Source organism: Ascaphus truei, chromosome 6, assembly GCF_040206685.1.
Source record: "Ascaphus truei isolate aAscTru1 chromosome 6, aAscTru1.hap1, whole genome shotgun sequence".
Lineage (NCBI taxonomy): Eukaryota > Metazoa > Chordata > Amphibia > Anura > Ascaphidae > Ascaphus > Ascaphus truei.
Window position 1 is genome coordinate 26,766,628 of NC_134488.1, and position 21,005 is coordinate 26,787,632.

Consider the following 21,005-nt stretch of genomic DNA (forward strand, 5'->3'; position numbering starts at 1 on the left):
TGTGTTCAGAATAGCCACAGTGCTATTCATATGCTTCTTTAAGCAAGTGTGTCTTAAGGTGGGTCTTAAAGGTGGATAGAGAGGGTGCTAGTCGGGTACTGAGGGGAAGGGCATTCCAGAGGTGAGGGGCAGTCAATGAAAAAGGTTTAAGGCGGGAGAGGGCTTTAGATACAAAGGGGGTAGAAAGAAGACATCCTTGAGAAGAACGCAAGAGTCTGGATGGTGCATAACGAGAAATTAGGGCTGAGATGTAAGGAGGGGCAGAAGAGTGTAAAGCTTTAAAAGTGAGGAGAAGAATGGAGTGTGAGATGCGGGATTTGATCAGAAGCGAGGAGAGGGATTTCATGAGGGGAGATGCTGAGACAGATCTAGGAAAGAGTAGAGTGATTCTGGCAGCAGCGTTAAGGATAGATTGTAGGGGAGACAGGAAGGCCGGACAGCAGGAGGTTACAGTAATCAAGACAGGAGAGAATGAGGGCCTGAGTCAGAGTTTTAGCAGTCGAGCAACAGAGGAAAGGGCGTATCTTTGTTATATTGCGGAGGAAAAAGCGACAGGTTTTAGAAATGTTTTGAATGTGAGGGGCAAATGTGAGAGAGGAGTCGAGTGTGACCCCAAGGCAGCGTGCTTGGGCTACTGGGTGAATGATCGTAGTTCCAACAGTAATGTGGAAGGAGGTAGTAGGGCCAGGTTTGGGAGGAAGTATGAGGAGCTCTGTTTTAGCCATGTTGAGTTTAAGGCGGCGGAGGGCCATCCAGGATGATATAGCAGAGAGACATTCAGAAACTTTGGTTTGTACAGTAGGTGTAAGGTCGGGTGTTGAGAAATATATTTGTGTGTCGTCAGCATAGAGGTGATAATTAAACCCAAAAGATGTTATTAGGTCACCTAGAGAGAGTGTATACAGAGAAAAGAGAAGAGGTCCCAGGACAGAGCCCTGGGTACCCCCACAGAGAGATCAATAGAGGAGGAGGAGGAGGTATTAGCAGAAGAGACACTGAAAGTACGATGGGAGAGGTAGGATGAGATCCAGGATAGAGCTTTGTTCCGAATGCCAAGAGTATGGAGAATGTGAAGGAGAAGAGGGTGGTCCACGGTGTCGAATGCTGCAGAGAGGTCGAGTAATATGAGCAGAGTGTAATGACCTCTGTCTTTGGCAGCATGGAGGTCGTCAGTTATATCGTCAGAGGATATGTATATCCTCATTGAGATGCATCCTATTGGCCATATTACTTCCTATCACTACATGACCATATATACACACATTTATTTAATTTATATTTGTATATTCACCTTAAAATTCACTTTTATTGACACATTTATGCTAGTCCAATGCTGATAGAGATATATAGAGATATATAGATATATAAATAAATGTTTAATTATTATTATCAAAAATGAATAGACGATACCGTTCTGTGGCTAACGAAATGCTTTTATTTGTGCGAGCTTTCGAGATACGCTGATCTCTTCTTCCGGCGATGTTACAATGAATGAAGCCAAAAAAGGGTTTTAACTTTAAAACAGTGCATCCTGGAATGTGATCTGTGATTGAAGCTTATCCCTCCCCCTGTGCAGTATGCGTTTCATGACAAGGTGTTAAATAGTCCCTGAATGTAAGTGATGTAAGAGTGTGTATGTAAATATACATTTGTAAAGCGCCCACAGAGTACTGTATACCGCGCTTTACAAAAGGTGTGTGTGGAGTGGGAGTGTATACCAATGGTGTGGGTAGGTGTGGAAATGTAAGACCGGAGTGGCCGACTCAAGTCCTCATGGGCCAACAACAGGTCGGCTTTTCAGGATATCCCTGCTTCAGCACAGGTGGCTCAATCAGTGGCTCAGTCAAAGACTGAGCCACCTGTGCGTAATCAGGGACCGATTGAGCCAACCTGCGCTGAAGCAGGGATAACCTGAAAACATGACCTGTTGGTGGCCCTTGATGACTGGGAGTTGGCCGCCCTGCCCTTTAAGATCCTGTAGTTTCCTTCATATGTAGGATCACCTCATACCTATCCCGTACATTTCCTTATTCCCTTACTGTACTAGCCTCCAGCACCTCTGCTGGGGACGCCATTCCACTAACACACCACCCTTTCCATGACGAATTACTTCCTCACATGTCCCCCGGGCCTCCCACACTCCAGCGTCGGAGCGTGGCCTCTCGTTCTAGCACTTCTCTCTCTGAAATATGCTTTCCTCCTGCACCTCATGCCCACCCCCTCTCTCCTCCCAGCTGTCCACGTTGAGATCCTTCATCCGTGGTAAGTTTAAGGATGTGGACCTTGCACACATCCCTCCCTCACCCCCCCTTTCCGTGATGAAATACTTCCTCACCTTTCAAAGCTACGAGATACCGCCTTGAATTCCAGGTTAAATAACCCTTCTTCAGGCTCGGCTCATTAGTATTTTTGCATTGATATTTCCCCCTTTGTTGTGTCTTTCTCCTGCCACTTCCCAGCGCATTGTTGTGTCCAGACACGATATTGCGCTCACCATGGAAACTTCCGGAGCAGACAATGCTAGGTCTGTGAAAACACACTTCAGCAAAGCAGCGTGCAGTGTAAAAGGGGCAGTCTCACTGACTTATTAGATGTTTTACCAGGGAGTAATACATTGAGAGTTACCTCTCGTTTTCACGTATGTCCTGGGCATAGAGTTATAATGACAAATAATACATGGTTACATTAAGTGAGCAGGGTTATACATTATATACAAGACATTGCATGCACAGTTAGAGATAATATATATTATAAGCGTATGTAACAGTTACAGACCAGTTTTGAAAGAACTTAGACTGACGTGGTCCATATATGGTGAGATTGCCCGGCAATCCAAACCTATTGGGGGATGATCCAGGGAATTATTGGGGAGACAGCTGGTTTAACAATGCCTCTCGACCCTCTTGTGTACCTGTTCGCCAATTTTCTTTAACTGTGCATGCAATGTCTTGTATATAATGTATACCTTGTTCATTTATGTAACTGTATTTGTAACCATGTATTATTTGTCTTAACTCTGTGCCCAGGACATACTTGAAAACGAGAGGTAACTCTCAATGTATTACTTCCTGGTAAAATATTTTATAAATAAATAAACCAAGAGGTTCTCGATTAAACGGATGATTGCGCACATTCTGACGCCGCCAGGTGCCTGAAAGAGTCCACCACCTCCTTCCAGGTCAATGGGGACAAACAGAATTGGGGAAGTGATGCTGGTGGAAAGGCACTCAACCGAAAAATTCCATGGGATCTGGGGCCCGCTGGCTGGATACCTAGATAGTTCAACGTTAAGTAGTCGGTGAGGGAGTCAGGACTAGAGGAAGCAATGGATGAAAAGACCAAAAGGAAATGGGTAAAACCAGAATCAACAAGATAGAAGGTACCCCCCCTCCCCATTTGTTTTCAATTTTCCTTTCCTAGGTGTCAAAATGTTTATTGATCTCTATAAAGTGAATTTATTTATTTGTGGTACTGTCGGCGTGGAAATAAAGTTGGGGCGCATACACCCTAGGGCCGTCACACTAACCCTCTGGTTGGGGCGTCTCTGCAGCAGTGAAAATGTTAATCCTTTGGCTCTCCGACGTGAGCTACCACGCCATGGAGAGACTCCGATACCACATCCACTTTGGCATTCATGGGTTAACCTGTGAGAGGCACATGGTTCGTGGGGAGTTACATGAGCTGAGAAGGCACAGAGAGAATTTGGGGTGCCAGAGAGGCAGCAACACCAGAGTGTCACCGCCCCCCTGCAGCACATCGCCATCACGTGATCGCGGGCGGGGTCAGGGATGACGGAAGCGCAGGACGCGGTCTCCCCCAGAAAACAAGCTGAAAGCCCGAGACGTAACCACACTACGTTGGACTCCGGGGACCCAGCAGCTCCCGAGATACTCGCCGGCAAATATGGGCCGGATTTAAATCTCCTGCCTCGCGCCGACCAATAGGAAGGCGCAACATCATCCGTCAGGGCTTCCCATTTAAATCGGACATTTAAAAAACCCCACGCAGTAACTCCGGTACAATTACCCAGCAAGTAACTCGCAAACTAACTTTAGTATTTAGAAAATTCTTGAAGGTGTCAGATTTGGGTAAAACAGGCATCAATCACCCAGATATGGCTCCTTAAGCCTTTGAACGCTGAAAGCACCAAGATATGGGACTGCCACCCCCCCGGCCCCCGTCTCCCCCCAGGCACATCACGATCATGTGATCGCTCTTCGCTGTTCATCTCCCGTAAAAAAAAAAAACGAGCAGCGAGCCCACGGCGTCCCCACCACGTCGTGGGCGTCACGTGCCGGACCTCCATCCCGTGGTGGCCATGTCACGGGAGGCACTCGAGGGGTTGTTGACCCTGCCATCGGTACACACTGGTCCCAGTAGCGACTGCCAATAAAACGCACAAGGGCGCTGTAAGGCCGTGCTCGTGGAGGTGCGCGCTACTATGCGGGCAACCATGCGCATCCCTGCGCGCACTTCTGCAGCCCCAGCGATCTGTGCACTTGGCTGCAGGAGATTGGGGAGGCGATCGGGGGCGTGGCAATAGCGTCACGACGCTGGTTCGCCCTCATTGGCTGAACCAGCTCACGTGACGCCGACGTCCCGCGACTGCAGCCCCGAAATGACAAATTGACTCGTCTGGCCAAAATGTAGCAGCGTCGACGCGCTACATCTCCGGCAGCGGGCAACTTGAGGAACTGCAATAGGAAAACCGGTAAAGAGTTCCAGAGGCGCGCACGTAGCAACGCCGCCACCATGAGCACAGCCTAAGAAAACGCCGTTCGGTAATAATCCGCTCCAACCGGCAGATTTGAGCGTTCCTGCCGGTAACAGATGACGCAGACAGGGAGAGCCTTGTACATCTTGCAGAGAGATTGCGTCAGCCTCTCGAGGGTCTTGACGTGACAAGTACATGAGCGAGAGGCCCCGGGGCTGGAGAGCAGGAAATCCGGCTGTTTTTTGGCTGATTTTTGTAGCGTGCTGTGTATTTCCAAAAAATAAATAAAATCAACAATCCGACGGTGGAACGGGTTTCAGTTCCTGCTGCTGCGGCCGTTACCTCCACTCTGGCAGCTGGCGTCTCTCTTGCTGCTGTGACATCACTGTCGGTTTTATTCTGTGTACGAAGCGGTTATGGATTGTGCGTTTGTCAAAGTGATTTTAAGATAAATAGTATTATTGAAAAAGCTTATCCCAGCGGACTCCTGTCCTTTTAAATCTTTACCAGCGAGAGTTGAGAGGTCGGTCAAAGTGTTAACGGAACAATTCATGCTGTTTTAATTTTTTTTTTATTTTTAACAGGATTGAAGCAGGGGGTCTCCGGAGCCGATCCTCACTAATTTCAGCTCGGGGACCCCCTGCTTCCGGAGATACTTGCCTCTGAAGTAGGTGCTCACAGCCGCTCCGGCTGAGCTGGCTGGGTTTTAATTTCAGCTCTGGGGATCCCCTGCTTCCGGAGATTTGGCATTGCGGTGATCAAGCAATGGCCGCTTTCAACGCTCCCGCGTCCTGCCGGCCAATAGGAAGCCGTGACATCATCAGGTGTAGCTTCCTATTGGCCCGCGTAACAAGGGAGCTTTAAACCACAGCTAGCTCACTACCGGGCACCCCCTACGGAGGTAAGTATCTCCGGAAGCAGGGGGTCCCCAGAGCTGAAATTAATGAGGATCAGCTCCGGAGACCCCCTGCTCAATCCTGTTAAAAAAAAAAATTAAAACAGCATGAATTGTTCCGTTAACACGTCTCCCCTGCTTCAAACCAGTGTCCTTTTTTTTATTTTATTTTTTTTAAATGTTAAAAAAAATTGTTGCTATGTATCAAAACAAATATTGATTTCACGCACACACGGACGTTTCATTATCTTACATTTGTTTGTATTATTTTGACAGTATAGCTATTATTAATAATATTATACTAATCATTGATATTTACCAATACGAGTTGTAAATACCAAACCAACATAATTCTGTTTTAAATTAAAATCGTATCATGTATTCAACATTGGGGGCTGTGTCAAAAATCCCTTTATGCAACAAACGCCGCGACGTATGTAAGAAGCCTGCACAGCCACGGCGCGGCTTTTCTGAAGCTTTGCATTACTTTTCAGCGCTGCCAATTTTAACGCAACGCAAATTGGAGAAAGTATGTTAGTTGCTACAGAGTAGAGACGAGCGGAGCTGTCAAAATCCGTCTCGCGGGATTTCCCGCGCTTTCCATTCAAAATCTGTTCGGCGGTGTCAAATCCGTCGACGGATTGTTCCAGTTTAAATCCGGCGCGGATTCATCCGAAACCACGGCTGGTGGACTTCAGAATCCAATCAGCGGATTTGAAAGAATCCAATCAGCGGATTCAGCAATCCGAATCCACGGATTCTTAAGATCCACCAGCGGATTGCGGAACCCACTGATTAGATTGTCGGTGATCAACCAAATCCGGAAGAGACTAACACGTCCTCGTTGAGACTGGCTCGCGTGAAATCCGGCGTCCCAAAGGAACCGGCCATTCCGACGCAGATCCAAATCCCCCAAAATGTCGCCCGTCACGACTACAGAGGCTCGATAAAATCTTTCCTGAAACGATGCGCAGGCGTCTCTGGCAGGGGAGGGGTTAAGATTACCAGAGTCCCAGCGCTGCCCTCAACCAGGAGCTGGAGGCGAGAGGAGGACAAAGGGGAGAAAGAGATGGAGAGAGGGAGGGAGGGAGGGAGGGGGGGGGGGAGCATAGCGGCTACTGGGGAGAAGAAAATGAGCAGAGGGCATGACAACACAAGTCAAGAGAGCGTGAGAGTGGGGTGGGGAGAGGGAACAGCATGGTGGGGCTGGGAATGGGGGGCAGGGACTAAAGAGGACATTGTGGGGGAAGGGTCATGAGAAAGAGAGCAGAGAGCATTAATCAGACATCGCCAAGTCAGATCCGGTGAAAGAGGAAGCACTCAGCCATGGAACAGCTTATCTGCCGCCATAACTGTACATAGCGCCGATACTGTACGCAGACTGGTGCATAGAATTTTGCCAGCAAAATGAGCCCTTGTCCCAAAGAATTTATAATCTAATGTTGGTGCCTGAGCCACAGGCAGATGCAGCGACTTGCCCAAGGTCACAAGGACCGGAGGTTGGGGTCCGAAATCGGCTTCACCCACTTCAAAGGAAGCGAGATGGTGACGGAGCTGCTGATGGATGATACTTTTGCTCGCAAGGCCTCAACGCCGTAGGGAAGATCACCGAATATTCAGCATTATAATCTCCTGCTTTGGAGTTTTGGGGAAATTTTAAAGGTTATAAGTGAAGGATTCGGCAACCGTATCAAAGTGACCAAAATAAGGCAGAAACGTAAAACAGTTTCTCAAATGTGTTTAATCAGCATAATTTAAAGCTGCAGACCAAACGTGTGTTTTTTCTGTGCTATGAGAAAATACTTGTAGCCCTGTTTTTTTCAACCCACTGTGAATGACATTTTTAATGTATTATAATGTAACAAGCATTTTTTGTTTCTATAGCAACCATTTACAAAGTCGCATCCCCTTCCTCTTCTGAAACAGGCTCTGGCACACCTCCTTTTTGAGCCCTGCCCTCTCTCTAGCAGTGCACCAATTGTATCTAGTGACTGCCTGGTCACATGATCTTCCCCACAGAACTTTGCATCTTTGGTCCTCTTCTGCTGCACTGGAAGCCATTTAGTGAACCCCCGAGCCAAATCTTTATCGATCGATCACGGGAGAACGGATCGATCGGCAACTTAGCTAATTACTTATTGTGCGGATTGTATTGATGCACATATTAAAGGGGAAAATAAATAAAATGTAAAAAAAATAACCGGCAGCTTGGACTGCGGCTTTAACGTAGCAATCCCGTCTACGCAAATGTATATAACATTTCTAACGGGAATCGAACCGGGAGATTTTCCGGAGCCGCGCCGTGCTATTTTCTGCTCAGTGGTCCTCCCGGGCATCCCGAGATACTTACATGCTCAGTTTTAGGAGCTCCGTGTTCTCCACCCATCCTGGGAAATCAACATTTCTGCCAAACCACAGGCCAATGGGACATCCCAATGGTGTCTTCCTAATGGATGGCCACGGGCGCCATCTTTAAAAAAAAAAGTAACAGGAGCACCTGAGACAAAGTCCCCACAGCTCAATGTAGCACGGGAACACGCCACTGCTCAATGTAGCACGGGAACACGCCACGGCTCAATGTAGCACGGGAACACGCCACTGCTCAATGTAGCACGGGAACACGCCACGGCTCAATGTAGCACGGGAACACGCCACGGCTCAATGTAGCACGGGAACACGCCACGGCTCAATGTAGCACGGGAACACGCCATGGCTCAATGTAGCACGGGAACACGCCACGGCTCAATGTAGCACGGGAACACGCCACGGCTCAATGTAGCACGGGAACACGCCACGGCTCAATGTAGCACGGGAACACGCCACGGCTCAATGTAGCACGGGAACACGCCACGGCTCAATGTAGCACGGGAACACGCCACGGCTCAATGTAGCACGGGAACACGCCACGGCTCAATGTAGCACGGGAACACGCCACGGCTCAATGTAGCACGGGAACACGCCACTGCTCAATGTAGCACGGGAACACGCCATGGCTCAATGTAGCACGGGAACACGCCACGGCTCAATGTAGCACGGGAACACGCCACGGCTCTATGTAGCACGGGAACACGCCACGGCTCAATGTAGCACGGGAACACGCCACGGCTCAATGTAGCACGGGAACACGCCACGGCTCAATGTAGCACAGGAACACGCCACAGCTCAATGTAGCACGGGAACACGCCACGGCTCAATGTAGCACGGGAACACGCCACGGCTCAATGTAGCACGGGAACACGCCACGGCTCCAATCAAGTTTTTTTTTTAAATCAAAAAAGTATTTCAATTTTGGCCGGGATCTGTGCTTTGGTACTAAACACGTCTGTGTGCTGCTCCCCACCTCACACGTCAGTGTGCTTCTCCCCACCTCACACGTCAGTATGCTACTCCCCACCTCACACGTCAGTGTGCTTCTCCCCACCTCACACGTCAGTGTGCTACTCCCCACCTCACACGTCAGTGTGCTACTCCCCACCTCACACGTCAGTGTGCTACTCCCCACCTCACACGTCAGTGTGCTACTCCCCACCTCACACGTCAGTGTGCTACTCCCCACCTCACACGTCAGTGTGCTACTCCCCACCTCACACGTCAGTGTGCTACTCCCCACCTCACACGTCAGTGTGCTACTCCCCACCTCACACGTCTCTGTGCTACTCCCCACCTCACACGTCTCTGTGCTACTCCCCACCTCACGTCAGTGTGCTACTCCCCACCTCACACGTCAGTGTGCTACTCCCCACCTCACACGTCAGTGTGCTACTCCCCACCTCACACGTCTCTGTACTACTACACACCTCACACGTCTCTGTACTACTACACACCTCACACGTCTCTGTACTACTACACACCTCACACGTCTCTGTACTACTACACACCTCACACGTCTCTGTACTACTACACACCTCACACGTCTCTGTACTACTACACACCTCACACGTCTCTGTACTACTCCCCATCTCACACGTCTCTGTACTACTACACACCTCACACGTCTCTGTACTACTACACACCTCACACGTCTCTGTACTACTACACACCTCACACGTCTCTGTACTACTACACACCTCACACGTCTCTGTACTACTCCCCATCTCACACGTCTCTGTACTACTCCCCATCTCACACGTCTTTGTACTACTACACACCTCACACGTCTCTGTACTACTATACACCTCACACGTCTCTGTACTACTACACACCTCACACGTCTCTGTACTACTACACACCTCACACGTCTCTGCTACTACACACCTCACACGTCTCTGTACTACTACACACCTCACACGTCTCTGTACTACTACACACCTCACACGTCTCTGTACTACTACACACCTCACACGTCTCTGTACTACTACACACCTCACACGTCTCTGTACTACTACACACCTCACACGTCTCTGTACTACTACACACCTCACACGTCTCTGTACTACTACACACCTCACACGTCTCTGTACTACTACACACGTCAGTGTACGTCATTCAATTCCTCCCCCCTTTAAAAGACGGAATCACTGTCATTTTCTGAACACTGCTGTAGACCAGTGGCGGGATTACGTTTCTGCTGCCTGTAGGCTGGAGGGCGGCCCTCCTCGGCATATGACGTCATGCTGCTGCGTTGTCGTTGCAACGGATGTCACACGCCATGTGACGCCGCCACGCTAAAGGAGAGGGCCTGCTAGGGAAAAGGTAAGACACCCTCACACACCCTCACGGAGACTCCGCCATTGTTTCTAACTCAGACATGATAACTCTGATACAATAACTTGTTAGCTGTGTTAGGCCGCGCTTATAGTGCTGGCGACGGATGACGTCACCCGTCGCCATTAGCGAAAGTTGTAATTAGGTTTTTAGCGACGTCACTAAGGGGGCGGGCAGCGCAATCTGATTGGTTTAGAGACAGTCACATGTGGCGACTGTCTCTAAAATATAAAATTTACCCGGCTTCAAAATTTTTGCTCACACCGTCACCGTTGCACTTACTATAAGCGCTTGCGACAGAGTCAATGGATTTGTTTGGGAGCGCCATCGCGTCGCCAGGCACTATAAGCGCAGCCTAACATACACTGCTATTATACAAAGGATTAAGAAGACGTATCTTCCGCAGCGTCATCCCTTCTTGTCGCTCTCCTAGCAACCGGGTCCCCATGGGCGGAGACAGGTGTATCCTTTGCATAACATCTGCACTGTTTCTCCAGGGGACCCTCCTTTATTGCCCCAAGGGATCGGGGTCACTGCAGGAGGGGCTGTAACCCTTTCAATGCTGGATCACTGCAGGAGGGGCTGTAACTCTTTCAATGCTGGATCACTGCAGGAGGGGCTGTAACCCTTTCAATGCTGGATCACTGCAGGGGGGGCTGTAACCCTTTCAATGCTGGATCACTGCAGGGGGGGCTGTAACCCTTTCAATGCTGGATCACTGCAGGGGGGGCTGTAACCCTTTCAATGCTGGATCACTGCAGGAGGGGCTGTAACCCTTTCAATGCTGGATCACTGCAGGAGGGGCTGTAACCCTTTCAATGCTGGATCACTGCAGGGGGGGCTGTAACCCTTTCAATGCTGGATCACTGCAGGAGGAGCTGTAACCCTTTCAATGCTGGATCACTGCAGGAGGGGCTGTAACCCTTTCAATGCTGGATCACTGCAGGAGGGGCTGTAACCCTTTCAATGCTGGATCACTGCAGGAGGGGCTGTAACCCTTTCAATGCTGGATCACTGCAGATGGGGCTGTAACCCTTTCAATGCTGGATCACTGCAGGAGGGGCTGTAACCCTTTCAATGCTGGATCACTGCAGGGGGGGCTGTAACCCTTTCAATGCTGGATCACTGCAGGGGGGGCTGTAACCCTTTCAATGCTGGATCGCTGCAGGGTGGGCTGTAACCCTTTCAATGCTGGATCACTGCAGGGGGTGCTGTAACCCTTTCAATGCTGGATCACTGCAGGAGGGGCTGTAACCCTTTCAATGCTGGATCACTGCAGGAGGAGCTGTAACCCTTTCAATGCTGGATCACTGCAGGAGGGGCTGTAACCCTTTCAATGCTGGATCACTGCAGGAGGGGCTGTAACCCTTTCAATGCTGGATCACTGCAGGGGGGGCTGTAACCCTTTCAATGCTGGATCACTGCAGGGGGGGCTGTAACCCTTTCAATGCTGGATCACTGCAGGGGGGGCTGTAACCCTTTCAATGCTGGATCACTGCAGGGGGGGCTGTAACCCTTTCAATGCTGGAATGTCCGTGGACACAGAGGGGAGGACTGGGTGTCAAACTGTTGTGATGTGCAGTGTTAATAGGCGAAAAGTAATTTAATGACACGTAAAAGCACTTTAAATAAATATCTTTTAAAACGTTTTAAAAAAAAGGGGGGGGGGGCAGTTCCCCCCCTGTACGGCCTATTTTGGAAGTGAGCTCCGTGTGACGCCATTTCATTCAGTCCATGCTAAATCGCTGTTTTTATATGTTTTTATTCTGATGCTTCGTTCAGATAAAAGTATTTCAAATATTATTATTATTATTATTATTATTATTATTATCTGGAAGGTTAAAATGAAGCCCGGCCCAGAGCCCAGAGTGGTATAAAGCAGGGGTAGCCAACCCCAGTCCTCCAAAAGCTACCAACAGGTCAGGTTTTCAAGATGGCTATCCTGAAAACCTGACCTGTTGGTGGCCCTTGAGGACTGGAGTTGGCCACCCCTGGTATAAACGTTACCACGGTAACCTCTGGCGCTAGAGATTAAGGCCACCATGATTTTCAACGCTATTTTTTATTTTATTTTAAAGAGCAGGAAATACTAACATTATAGGAGTTAAATTCATACAGGCTTTTTATTTATTTTTTCCTAGTCTTATATTGTATTTATTTCTTTTTAAAGGCCTAGCACCTGCAGCAGAATGTTCACATGGCACCTCTGCTGTGTATTCTCACTTTCTCTGCCACACGCGGCAGCACAGGGCTGTTTTCCATGCAAACTGCAAGGGCTCTTATCAGAAGGGGGGGAGGGGGGGGAGTCCTTTTTTTTTTTTTTTAACTTTCTCAGATTTAAGGCCACTAATGACAAGGATAAGCAGTCATAATGCGAGGCTTTGGGCTAGTTTCTTATGAATAAAATACACCATTAAAATAATTGTGAGCACGAACATACTATAGAGAAGAAAAAACAGGCACTGTACTGTACAAAATGAATACGTAGCAATTGTCCCTTTAAATGTTTCCACGGTAACCATTGTTGTTTTTACAATCCTTATCTAATCTCTTTCCAGAGAAGAATTGGTCAATTGTCAATCAATCACTTTTGTTCTATTGTTTGAAAAGGGATTACAAATCCACCATCAGAACACACACACACACACACACACACACACACACACACACACACACACACACACCACACACACACACACCACACACACCTTTCAGGAAGACTCTAAGGAAGCATCATAAATGTGTCAGATTTACTGTACTTTCAGAAATATTATTATTCTCATTGCCAGTATATTTGGCCTAATTCTTTCTTGGGCCGTTATCTCACATTTTCTTATTCGCTCAGAATTTTGTAAATATTCTGCAGCGAGAAAGAAAAACAAAAAAAGTCAGCAAATGGTGATATTTCCTGCTTGGGAGCCAAGAAAATGCCTTACAAACCCTAAACGTCTGAGGCAAAATCCTGGAGGTTTTTTTTATGTTCCCAAATAGCATAAAGTTTCTTTTTATTTAGGAAAGATTCTGGTATCCAGAGATTTTTGCTGCAACTATTTACTATAGTACCTGCCGCAGTAAATATTCACTATGCGCTTAACAGTGGTTTATTTCTAAGGTCCCAAATCACTTATACTACACTATAGAGCAGTGCTGAGTACAGTTGCACAATTTACATCATTAATTGTCCCACATAAAAATAAAGTTTAAGACAGCTTATTGGTAAAAAATGAATCACCAGCAAGTTTTCACTCATTTCCCATGTAAAAATAAACATGTTTCTGTTTTCATTCGTGTATGTGATTAAATCTTATCGGACAACTGGTGCTCTTCCTCTTTATCTCTTTGCATAATTATGGCTGCATAACACGTGGAAATAAAACAACAGCGGGCAAACAGAAGAAAAAAAACCTGACCAGCAATTTTGGAAAGATTACTGTATTATAGGAGCTAAAGGTGACACTGCGTGCTCATTTGCGTGTCATTTCCCAGAATCCCTGGCTGCAGTGGATGCATTGCATGCGAAGTCTTCGTCCCCCGTGCACGCCACACACAAAGTACAGCCCTCTATGGGGCCGGACCCAGCGTGGGCGCGAGCTCACAAAGCCCGACGCGCCTTGGCCAAAAGACAAGATTCGTGTTTTTTGGCGCGGTGGCCGAGCCTTGGCCACGTCGGCAGCTCAGCCAATGAGGGTCGGACCAGCCGTGTGATGTCATGGCTGCGCGCCCCCGCCACGCCTCGGGTCCATCAGGTCGTGCTGATGCAGAGAACGAACGCCACCAGGCACCCTGTGGGGGGCGCACTGGGGCTTTAGCCTAAGAGATAATGGGGGGAAGCAGGGGTTGCAGACATGAATGTGCTCACCAGTGGGGTTTTTATGCAAATTATTTATTTAATTTTTTTTTTAAGGGGGCCATTTGCTAACATTAAACTTTTCGCTGTCATCAGATCTCTAGTCCTAGGAGGGACTGTCCCTTAAAACCTGTATTTGCCGTCTCGCTCACGCTGGAGGTCACTGTGCAATGACCTTTGCTGCAGATAATAACTAAAAGGAATATCATGGTGATGCTCTGCGGAAGCTGGGCCCTTTTACTCTGTCGCAATGCGCTGCAGGGTGTAGAATGGAAAGATACTCGGCACTCTCATACAGTGTCGCATGGTCAGGAGGCCGTTGACCCGCCCGCTGATGCTTTAAAAGTGAGCGCAGTGTGCTGGCCCGTGAGAACAGGGAGTTTTCCAGCTGGCTGGGGAAAATAGGACACAGATCTCTCCCCGGGGAACATTCCCAGCGTGCGGGGTAACATTAGGACAAAAAGCAACATCAGGTCAGAGCGGGAATGGTACATCAAGCCGGGCATTGTCCATGGCTGTACTAGCACTAGGGCAGGGGTGGTCAACTCCAGGCCACAAGAGCTACCAACAGGTCAGGCTTTCAGGATATCCCTGCCTCAGCACAGGTGGCTCAATCAGTCCCTGCTTCAGCACAGGCGGCTCAATCAGTGGCCCCGTCTTCGACCACTGCCTGAGCCGACTGTGCTGAAGCAGGGATATCCTGAAATCCTGACATGTTGGTGGCTCGGAGGACTGGAGTCGGCTGCCCCGTGCACTAGAAGATTTGGGGGTACACCGAACAGAGATGCCCCCTTTACGCACTCGCTGTTGCCAAAATAAAGCCAGTGTGATCCAGCATATCCAGACTGCGCAAAAAGGAGACATTTCCTTCTATCCCGGTTTGTTTTCTAGATTCGCCTGATCCAGAGCTAGTGAGGGGTCGGTACATGAGGTCTGAGGACCAGCATGACATGTCTGTGTTAGCTCTGCTCTCGGTTGAGACCGTGACTCCCTGCTGATCCTATGCCTATCCTGGTTCTGCTACCAGACCTGCTAGCCACACAACCTCTCAAGTGCCTTATTGCTTCTATATGGAGACACTGTCAACCTCCCACTGTCCCTTTCATCTCCCCCAAAGGCAGTACAAGTTGCAAAATGAAGCATACTACAATGATCTGGTTGCCACGCAACCAACTTGGTGTATTATTACCATCACAGATAGGTTGGGACGCAAGATGTCAGAATGAACACGTGGTCACCCAACTTCATCAGTGCCTTATTACCAGCAGAGACTCTCTAAAGTTAGAAAAAGTTGCAGAAAAGGCAAACCAAAAATTAATGAAAGGCGACCTAACCTCTTTTATTACCATCACAGGCCCACGTCTGTAAGCAGAAAGTATATATTCCAAAATGTGGCCATGCATTAGAAGTGCCTTGTTGCCTTATCAAAGATCACACAAAATCAAGTTGGACAATGTGCACACAAGAAAGACATGGAGACCACACCACAGCAGCAACACAAATACTAGGAGACCAGCTAGCAAATTAAAACAGATCAAAGTTATCTGGAGGTAACCAGACATTGACAGTGTCTTATTGCCATCCAACCCCAGCCTGCAAGATAAGCATGCCACAATTACCAGATCGCTGCCCAAGCTAAACAGTGTCTGATTGTTACAACAGGGGCTTCACATATGTGCATGGTAGTACATGGAGAACCACCCAGCTGTGCATGGAAGTACATGGGAAGGGTGAGAGGTGGGTGGGCACACAGGCACTGTAGTGAGAGGTGGAAGGGCACTGCTGGGAGAGGTCAGAAGTGGGTGGGTACACAGGCATTGCAGGGTGAGGTTAGAGTTGGGTGGGCGCACAGGGAGGGGGTGGGTGGGCGCACAGGCACTGCAAGAAGAGTTGGGTGGGCAAACGGAGGGGTGAGAGTTGGGTGGGCACACAGGGAGGGGGTGAGGTGGCTGGGCACACAGGGAGGGGGTGAGGTGGCTGGGCACACAGGGAGGGGGTGAGGTGGCTGGGCACACAGGGAGGGGTGAGGTGGCTGGGCACACAGGGAGGGGGTGAGGTGGGTGGGCACACAGGGAGGGGGTGAGGTGGGTGGGCACACAGGGAGGGGGTGAGGTGGGTGGGCACACAGGGAGGGGGTGAGGTGGGTGGGCAAACAGGGAGGGGGTGAGGTGGGTGGGCACACAGGGAGGGGGTGAGGTGGGTGGGCACACAGGGAGGGGGTGAGGTGGGTGGGCACACAGGGAGGGGGTGAGGTGGGTGGGCACACAGGGAGGGGGTGAGGTGGGTGGGCACACAGGGAGGGGGTGAGGTGGGTGGGCACACAGGGAGGGGGTGAGGTGGGTGGGCACACAGGGAGGGGGTGAGGTGGGTGGGCACACAGGGAGGGGGTGAGGTGGGTGGGCACACAGGGAGGGGGTGAGGTGGGTGGGCACACAGGGAGGGGGTGAGGTGGGTGGGCACACAGGGAGGGGGTGAGGTGGGTGGGCACACAGGGAGGGGGTGAGGTGGGTGGGCACACAGGGAGGGGGTGAGGTGGGTGGGCACACAGGGAGGGGGTGAGGTGGGTGGGCACACAGGGAGGGGGTGAGGTGGGTGGGCACACAGGGAGGGGGTGAGGTGGGTGGGCACACAGGGAGGGGGTGAGGTGGGTGGGCACACAGGGAGGGGGTGAGGTGGGTGGGCACACAGGTAGGGGGTGAGGTGGGTGGGCACACGGACGGGGTAGTGGATGGGCACACGGACGGGGTGAGATGGATGGGCACACAGGGAGGGAGTGAGATGGATGGGCACACAGGGAGGGAGTGAGATGGATGGGCACACAGGGAGGGAGTGAGATGGATGGGCACACAGGGAGGGAGTGAGATGGATGGGCACACAGGGAGGGAGTGAGACGGATGGGCACACAGGGTGGGAGTGAGACGGGTGGGCACATAGGGAGGGGGTGAGAGGTGGGTGGGCACATAGGGAGGGGGTGAGAGGTGGGTGGCCACATAGGGAGGGGGTGAGAGGTGGGTGGGCACACAGGGAGGGGGTGAGAGGTTGGTTGGCACACAAGGAGTGAGTGAGAGGTGGGTGGGCACACGGAGTGGGTGAGAGGTGGGTTGGCACACAGGGAGTGGGTGAGAGGTTGGTTGGCACACAGGGAGTGAGTGAGAGGTGGGTGGGCACACAGGGAGTGGGTGAGAGGTGGGTTGGCACACAGGGAGTGGGTGAGAGGTGGGTGGGCACACAGGGAGTGGGTGAGAGGTGGGTTGGCACACAGGGAGTGAGAGGTGGGTGGGCACACAGGGAGTGGGTGAGAGGTGGGTTGGCACACGGAGTGAGAGGTGGGTGGGTACACAGGGAGTGAGAGGTGGGTGGGCACACAGGGAGTGGGTGAGAGGTGGGTTGGCACACAGGCACTGCAGGGAGAGAATCCACCTACCTTCACAAAGAGTTCAATGAGGTTGTCTTTGTCCTCTAGCACTCCATTCTGTGGCACAGACAGAGACATGCTGCAGTGAGTGCTGCTGCTCCCAGTGATAAAAGTGCTGCTGCTCCCAGTGATAAAAGTGCTGCTGCTCCCAGTGATAGCAATAAGAGTGCTGCTGCTCCCAGTGATAGCAATAAGAGTGCTGCTGCTCCCAGTGATAGCAATAAAGGCTGCTGCTGCGGCTGCTGCTGCTCCTCCCAGTGAGAGTGCTGCTGCTGCTCCCAGTGAGAGTGCTGCTGCTCCCAGTGAGAGTGCTGCTGCTCCCAGTGAGAGTGCTGCTGCTCCCAGTGAGAGTGCTGATCTGATTGTGCCGCTACAACTCACACACAGCCAACTTCTCTCCTCCCGGGGCTGCTCTCCTCTGCTCTCCTCCCCACTCCCTCCCCCTTTTTTTGCTCCAGCTTCTTTCTCCTTGTTTGGTTGTCCTTTCCTTTATCCCCCACCCCTTCCTCTCCCCTTAACATCTGTACTCTTCTTCTTCCCTCTCTTCTCTCCCTTCCACTTGCTTTTTTTTTCTTCCCTCCTCCTTTTTACCTTTCACTCTCCTCCCTTTATTCCCTTTTCTCTTCCTTCACTCTCCTCTCTCTCTCTCTCTCTTTCACCTCTTCCAGGCCCTCCTCTCCTTGTCTCTCCCCCTCCTCCTCCTCTCTGGCTTTGCTTCTGCCTTGTTTCTGACACTCCCTATCCTACATGACAGATGCCAGCAACCTTACAATGAAGAACGCCCCCCTCCTTCTTGCCCAGGCTCTGTATAACGGGACAGTGTAGGCTGGAGGGAGGGGAGAGGGGAGGGAGGGGAGAGAGGCAGGGGATAAACAAGTGAATCATTAATCTCTGATGGTTCCCACAACGCAGGGGCAAGCCCCAGGCATATCAGCATTGTTTATCTGTGAGTTGGGGTCAGTCTCACTGATTTATAACATCAGCAGCATCCCATAGACTTCAATAGAGCCTAGCTCAGGGGTGGGCCAACTCCAGTTCCCAAGGGCCACCAACAGGTCAGGTTATCAGGATATCCCTGCTTCAGCACAGGTGGCTCAATCAGTGGCTCAGTCTTTAACTGAGCCACCTGTGCTGAAGCAGGGATATCCTGAAAATCTTACCTGTTGGTGGCCCTTGGGGACAAGAGTTGCCCACCCCTGAGCTAGCTGATAAAAAAACAAACATATTTTCTATTAAAATACTTTAAAAGGGTATCAAGCGGCTTCATGTATCCTACTAAAGATGTCACTGTCCTAGTTCCCTTTCGTCCTGGGCAGGTCTTGGTTCTAATAACCCCGGTGTCAGCTCTCTCCGTGACCTTGGACATGTCACTTTATGTCCCTGTGCCTCAGGTACCGAATTAACAGGATCACTTTATTTCATATAGCGGCTTTTCTCCCAATGGGACTGCAACACCTTGACCATTACAGTAGTGTGCTGTGCATATCTTTCTACAGGCACAATCCCTGCCCTGAAGAGCTTACAATCTAATGTTTTGGGGGTGGGGGGCCCGAGGCACAGTGAGTTAAGGTGACTTGCCCACGGAGCTGACACGTGGATTTGAACCGGGGTTCGACTTACATAAATGTCTGTGTCCTTGTTTCCAGAGCCAGTGCCTTTCCTCGCTGAGCCGCTCCTTCAAAATAGAGTGTGAGCTCTGCAGGGCAGGTGCTACATGCCCACGGCATTTGATGTACAGCGCTGCACACATTGTCACACAATAAAAAAACTAAATTCCTTGTCTTTTAAACTTTTTCCATGCCGTTTACTTACACATGGCTGTGTAAATCCTCTTTGCTGCTATGCGGTAATGTATACTTTTATTATTTATATGGGACATGCACCTATTCATTATTGAATTTTTATTGGAGTGCCAGTGATTCTTTATCATATATATATATATATATATATATATATATATATATATATATATATATATATATATATTTCATGCTTCACTTTGACCCTTTCCACCTACCACGGTTTGCAGCCTGTGGAGTTTTCCCCCTATCTTAGTGGGTGATTGGTGTTAACCCCTTCGTGAGATTATTACTGTATTTCGTTTGTTCTGCGCTCCCCTTACCCTTTTCCATGTTTCATTCTTCATTCTGAGGGCCCTGGATAGACCCTTAGGGTCGAGCGGCAGTCGCTGGTCTTCGCAGTAGTGCACCTACATCAATAGTATCCTGTGTATAGGTCCTGCGTACGGTAGTATCGAAACCTTTTATTTGTTTTTGTCCCAGAGAGCGCCGTAGTTCCTTTCTCCACTATCCCCTGCTCCAAACTCAGCGCCAGGCAGTGTCTTTACTCCCTGAGCCTTCTCCCTATTGGCAAGACGGTCAGCTCACTGAATCTCTGTGATACATCGCCAGGCGCTGCCGTGCAGCCAGTGACGCACCACGCCTGAGTCTTGCTCTAATAGGCTTGTTTGGGATAAGTTGGGTCTGTTACACTGAGCTGATGCAATGTATGACCTAACGTCTGTTTGCCAGGGCTACGTCTCAGTTGCTATAAAAAAAACCCATACGGGGAGTAGTCCGATTGTGACGTGGGGCGTGTGCTACCGAGGAAAGGAACAGATTTACAATTCATTACCACACGTTCTAAAAAAAAGTGTGCGGTTTAACCCTTCCCTGACTTCTCCCACGGAAAACCCTCGGGCAGCGCACTGCGAGATCTGAAACACGCTCGGCGGGCGACGTTGGATAATGTCGCATCTCGTTATTATTTCCTCTGCCTTCTTTCTAAATAAAAAATTTTTTAAAAATCAATTTAAAGAAACTCACTAATGTAGTGATTTTGAGATATATAAATAACACATTAAATATCAAAAACACGACATTACTGTGTTTCTTTAACTTGATTTTTTTTTTAAAATATTTTATTTAGAAAGAAGGCAGAGGAAATAATAAAGCGCAGCGATATTATCCAACGGCGCCCGCTGAGCGCGTTTCAGAGCTCGCAGTGCGCTGCCCGAGGGTTATCCATGGGAGAAGTTAGGGAAGGGTTAAACCGCACACATTTTGAACGTGTTGCAATGAATTGTAAGCTTATAGGACTCCATGTCAAGATGGATTTGAAGCAAAAAGTGGCACTGAGTGCTCATTTGCATGTCATTTCCCAGAATCCCTTGCTGCAGTGGAAGTGCTGTGTGCTGGGGGATAATAGTGAAAGGCAGGGCTGCAGACCTGTCTAAGACATGCAAATGAGCGCACAGTAATATTTCCATGATATATATATATATATATATATATATATATATATATATATATATGTGTGTAACGTTTGCCGTATCCTTCTTTCTGTCAGTGTTATACTCTAGTGTATTTTGTTCTGTTTGTTATTAAGATATCAATCATAATAAAAATAAATAAAAAGACTCCCTTTCTAT

The 21,005-nt window shown here is 49.5% G+C and overlaps 1 protein-coding gene across 2 annotated transcripts in view; it reads right to left on the reverse strand.

Annotated features, from left to right (window-relative positions):
* Nucleotides 1-19,736, reverse strand: part of CLIC4 (chloride intracellular channel 4) — a 54,295-nt gene extending 34,559 nt beyond the window's left edge. Inside the window, exon 1 of one of the 2 annotated variants that reach the window (XM_075603723.1) lies at nt 19,698-19,736. In XM_075603723.1, coding sequence (XP_075459838.1) covers nt 19,698-19,721 — 24 coding nt within the window. In that variant the 5' untranslated portion in view covers nt 19,722-19,736. Of the gene's footprint in view, nt 1-17,584; nt 18,000-19,697 lie in introns of those variants that run through there. The other variant, XM_075603722.1, reaches the window with a different exon arrangement.
* Between the last annotated feature and the right edge of the window lie 1,269 nt (nt 19,737-21,005).